At 34.4% G+C, this 4884-nt stretch overlaps 1 protein-coding gene across 1 annotated transcript; it reads left to right on the plus strand.

Annotated features, from left to right (window-relative positions):
- Positions 1–462: 462 nt before the first annotated feature.
- Positions 463–4213, plus strand: LOC140982238 (E3 ubiquitin-protein ligase AIP2-like). Its single transcript, XM_073448670.1, has 5 exons — positions 463–698; positions 1573–1798; positions 2252–2451; positions 3203–3418; positions 3878–4213. The coding sequence occupies exons 1-5, from the start codon at positions 552–554 to the stop codon at positions 4025–4027; spliced, it is 939 nt and encodes a 312-aa protein (XP_073304771.1). The 5' UTR covers positions 463–551; the 3' UTR covers positions 4028–4213.
- Positions 4214–4884: the final 671 nt, after the last annotated feature.

Genomic DNA, 4884 nt, shown 5'->3' on the forward strand with positions numbered 1-4884 from the left:
CACGAAATACTATATAAATATGTAAGAGGTGAATTTGAAGTTTATAGTTTTACTTATATAAATAACAAAAATGCATTTGAAATTTATGAATTAATGACATTATAATCAAAACCATAGATTACATGCAAATTAGGGTTGCCTCTTCCGCTTGATAAATCAATTGAACTCTTGACTTTGAATAAAATGATGATTTTGAATATACAAGTCATAGCATAAAAAAATATTTTATACTTTCTTTGAAAGCAAAAACTTGTGTAAGACGATCTCACATGTTGTATTTTGTGAGACGGATATCTTATTTGGGTCATTCATGAAAAAAATATTACTTTTTATGCTAATAGTATTATTTTTTTTATTGTAAATATCAATAGGATTGACCCGTCTCACAAATAAAGATTCGTGAAACCGTATCTCAAAAGAACTATCTTCTTTGAAATTAAGTTCACCATCCGAATAATGATTTTACTTGCTAAAGAAGCCAGCTTCATACAACCACTTACGTATCATATAAATCCAACATATCCCAAATTATTACAAGAGCCAGACAGAATATGGCGCAAGAGGAAGGCGTGAAATCGAGGCTGCAGGAGCTGCAGAAACAGCTTGCCAAGAAGCAGATGTTCGAGGAATCTGTTTCCAACATCAGATCTCTCCTTCAACAGCGTTATTCATCTGCTTCACCTTCTCTTCAAGAATTGGTGTGTTTTTTTCTTCTCTAAATTCGATTTTGTTTTAAAAAAATTAAATTAAATTAAAGGATTTTCTCTCGCTTGAGTTTGATGGCTGGTTGATGAAAAGTTTCACTGAATATGCCAGTGGTTGTGAGCCGGTCGATGGAATTGACTTCATCTGGGTTGTATTGGGATGAACTGTTTTTTTTATTTTTCGTCTTTTTTTTTTCTCCTTGCCCATTTTTGGTTTGGGGTCACTGTTCACATAATTCTCGTTTTTGTATTGATGATATGATGGGAAAGAATTCACGCTGTTTAATATGAGACGACCTCATCTTCGTTTAGATGTATGAATGTTGTGGCGGCGTGAGTTTAGATTTATAATTTACAAAATTTCTTTGGAATTCCTTATTCAAATGGTAATGTTTGTGTAAACGTTTAGAAGAGATTCATTTGTAGATTAAAAGTTTATTGTTGGGAGCAACAATGGCTTGTGGGGTTGCTTTGCCATTTAAAAAGATTCGAGGGATTCTAGTTGCATAAGGGATGACTAAAACTACATGTGTTTGGTCCTATTATTGGCTTCTAAGCCGCTATTTATTCGATTCAGTAATTTTTTAGTTGGTGCCGTTTTAGGTGGGAATTTACTGGAAGTAACAATTGTCCCCACTGAAAAAGTAAAAAATAATATGGTTATAGGGGATGCTGTATGATTTAAATGGATTTGAATTACACTATTATCTTCATCAGATATAGCATTTGATAAAGTATCAAACGTTCAGTCCTTCATTTACAGTTGTTTTAATGTGTATTATCCATTTAGATTCCTTTTTTGGTTGCTGATAGTTAACATTAGTATTCATTTCTGTAGGAATCAACTTGTTTTATTTTTTATTTGCAGTTTTATACAGTAGTATGTCGAGTTGCGACTATTTTGAAGGCGAGATACACGTCCCCTGGATTTTGGAATGCTGGGCTTAGGCTTTTCCAGGAGGCTGAGCAGATGGTCAAGGATGACTCCAAGAAGAAACACTTGCAAAGTTGCATCACTCAGGCACGAGAGCAATTGGGTGAAATACAGAACGGATCTGAAGAACTAAGAGATACACAAAATAGAATTAATAGAGGTTTAAACATCTCATTTTCCCGATAATTATCATTTTGTTGTGGTGTGTTACAAGTATTTATTACATATAACTTATAAGACTGAACGTCTAATGATTCTAGGAATTGGTTTTCATGGTTTCAATTACCATCTGTTTCAAGTTGGAGAAAATTATTTGTAGAAATTTGTTGAGTGGGGAAAATTGCATAAATGATTTATATGATTGCTGCCTATAAAATAAAATGATTGAAACATTGAGTGTGGGTGCATGATTTAAAATATTTGAGCTGCATCATTAACATGATCAATAGTTTTTTTTTTTTTTTTTGCGTATTGGAAAGGCTCAGTTCTACATCATCTTTGTAACTGTGGTTTTGTGCAGTCATTCTATAAAATTTCACTCTTTAAATGCATTATTCTTATGGTGCATTGTTTTTCAAGGCAATGTTAATTTAATTTTTAATGCTTGATTCAGGTTATCTCTTTGAAGGGCATCTCACTGTAGATCCCGAGCCTCCACAGCCTGATTGGTTAGTGCAATCGAATTTGCTTACTGCAGCTGCTACCTTGTTGCATGGTGAATCTTCTGGGCAATTGGGCAGTAGTAACACCACAGAAGGTGCTGTCAACATACTCCAGGAGCTGGCCGATAGGCTGGATAATATTATCCCAGAGGTTTCTTTCGCCATTTATCTTTTGTCCACCAATATATTTTCCTACTAGAGAATCAGATTTTAAGGAGACGTCAGCAAAAGAATCAGATTGTTCGTTGTTTCATTTTTCTTATGTCTAATAACTGTTACCCATACCAGTTTGGCATAATTAGCTAGATTTTTTATTTCGCATTTAGGCTAATCTTTTGTTGCCAATGAGTTTCTTTGATTCCACTAGGATTGAGAATTAGTCTGACACTGTGACTCACATCTCCTTCTTTTCCCTCAGAAGAAAAGCCCTTTTTTGGGAAAAAAAGTGACGTTTTGATGGATAACTTATTTAAATGAAGTGCTTCAAAACAGTTTCCGAAAATTCAGAATTGTCGTTTCTGGGCATCTGCGTGCACTTCAATTTTTAGAATAAAGTGGCTGTTTTCATTATTGTATTCAAATATTAAAACTGCTTCTTTCTTTTTAAGAATAACCTTTGAAAGATTAGTAAGTGTTTTTTTTAAAGAAATAGCTTCTGTATATCAACCGATCCTTTGTTTTTTTAGTTGCTGCGACTTAGTGCAGAGCATTCAGCAAATTGCGCTACATTTTGTCTAGACTAGATGAAAGATTTGTTGCTTGTTAAACAATTTCAAGCTGGATTCTTCAAGGCAGGGTGTATAAAATCTGATACCAACTAGGAATTGCCAAAAAAAACAACAACGTTCTTTGGTTAACTCAGCATATCTTATGATTTTTCACTTATTTTCATTTGGTTCAAGATCCTAGACATCGATTCTGGTGTCCCTAGAGTCCCACCTGCCAGCAAGGAAGTTGTGGCTAAGCTTCCAGTTACTAAAGTTACAGAAGAAAACTTGAACAAACTTGGTAAAGATGCTGCATGTTCCATTTGCCAAGAAAATTTGGTTGTTGAAGATCAGATGCAAGAATTACCCTGCAAGCACATGTTCCATCCTCCTTGTCTCAAACCATGGCTGGTACCTTTCCTCACTCGTTGCTATTATCTATCAGTGCGATGTCTTAGTTGAAGAAAGTATACTTGAGATTGACTTATCTATGTATGTATGGGTGGTACCAGATGAGAGGGGCTAAAGGAGCAGTCATCCCCTCCTTTTAAATTTTCTCGCAAACTATATTTTTTTATATATATTTTTGTATGAATTAAAATTATATCATCATCCCTTAAATGTCCCACTAATATCTGGCTTCTCCACCGTTCAATGTTTTCTTAGAAACCTTCGACTCTGTAGAATGAACAACTTGTCTATGAAGTATTCAATTCGATCCCTGATATCCCGACCTCTAAGAGACTAACTTTCAATCGAGTTTGTTGAAATTTTTTGCTTTTAGGATGAACATAATTCAGGGAATTGTTCAATATCTGACTTTGAAGAAGTTAACTTTGAGCTTACTCTTGAAATTTTTCGACATGATAGGATGAACATAATTCCTGTCCAATATGTCGGCATGAACTGAAGACAGATGATCATGCATACGAAAGCTGGAAGGAGAGGGAGAAAGAAGCCGAAGAAGAGAGGAAAGGTGCTGCAAATGCCATACGTGGAGGTGAATACATGTACGTGTAGAAATGAGTCGTGAGATCTTGATTCCAGTGTTTGAGACTTGTGGACTTTGAATCCACTGTATTCATCATTATTTTCGTTGTATACTAATGTTTTTCATCGTAATAATTATACTCATTCGAAACAGGGTTATATTATTAATGACAGATAAAGGAATTTGATATAAAAAAAGAAATCGGAATATCCAAATACATGCATTTGCTAGTTTCCTTTTCTATCATGGGCTAGTACTCATGTGCCTTGCATAATTTTGCATATAGCTGCTTCTTATAAGCCCATTGAAAACTTTTCACGATTTTTTTAATATGGACAACAAGATTGTTACAATTGAATTTCGAACTCGATACCAAAAACTAAGATCTTGGTACCAACAGAAGAGCAATAAACATCGGCAAAAATTAATGATACTTATTTTCAAAATTGTTCAGATATTTGTGTATGCACACGTTTACGCTTAGTTCAATGCTAGCGTTTTAAGAATAACAATCATATTAACGACATGATGCTCATGATCCGAATATCTGAAATAACACAAAAACTCCAGTGAGAAACGGGTCAGTTTTATACGACAGAGATCTTATTTGGGTCATCCATGAAAAATATTATTTTTTATGTTAAAAATATTACTTTTTATTGTAAATATGAGCATGGTTGACCTGTTTCACAAATAAAAACCCGCTAAAATATCAGGCGAGAGACCTACTCCTGAAGTAATATGGCCGACTTTTTTTTAATGCTACATTTGCTGTTGGCATCTAATAAAAATAGAGTGGGTCTCATGTGAGACCGTCTCACGGATCCTAATCTATGAGACGGGTCAACCTTACCCATATTCACAATAAAAAGTAATACTCTTAGCA

The sequence above is a fragment of the Primulina huaijiensis genome, chromosome 8 (assembly GCF_012295235.1).
Source record: "Primulina huaijiensis isolate GDHJ02 chromosome 8, ASM1229523v2, whole genome shotgun sequence".
In the NCBI taxonomy this organism is placed as follows: Eukaryota; Viridiplantae; Streptophyta; class Magnoliopsida; order Lamiales; family Gesneriaceae; genus Primulina; species Primulina huaijiensis.

Bases quoted from the DNA above. Each gene is read 5' to 3' on its own strand.
- LOC140982238 (XM_073448670.1), top strand. From the start codon at position 552: ATGGCGCAAGAGGAAGGCGTGAAATCGAGGCTGCAGGAGCTGCAGAAA. The intron at 699-1,572 runs GTGTGTTTTTTT...TTTTATTTGCAG, and splicing joins CACCTTCTCTTCAAGAATTG to TTTTATACAGTAGTATGTCG. The intron at 1,799-2,251 runs GTTTAAACATCT...TGCTTGATTCAG, and splicing joins ACAAAATAGAATTAATAGAG to GTTATCTCTTTGAAGGGCAT.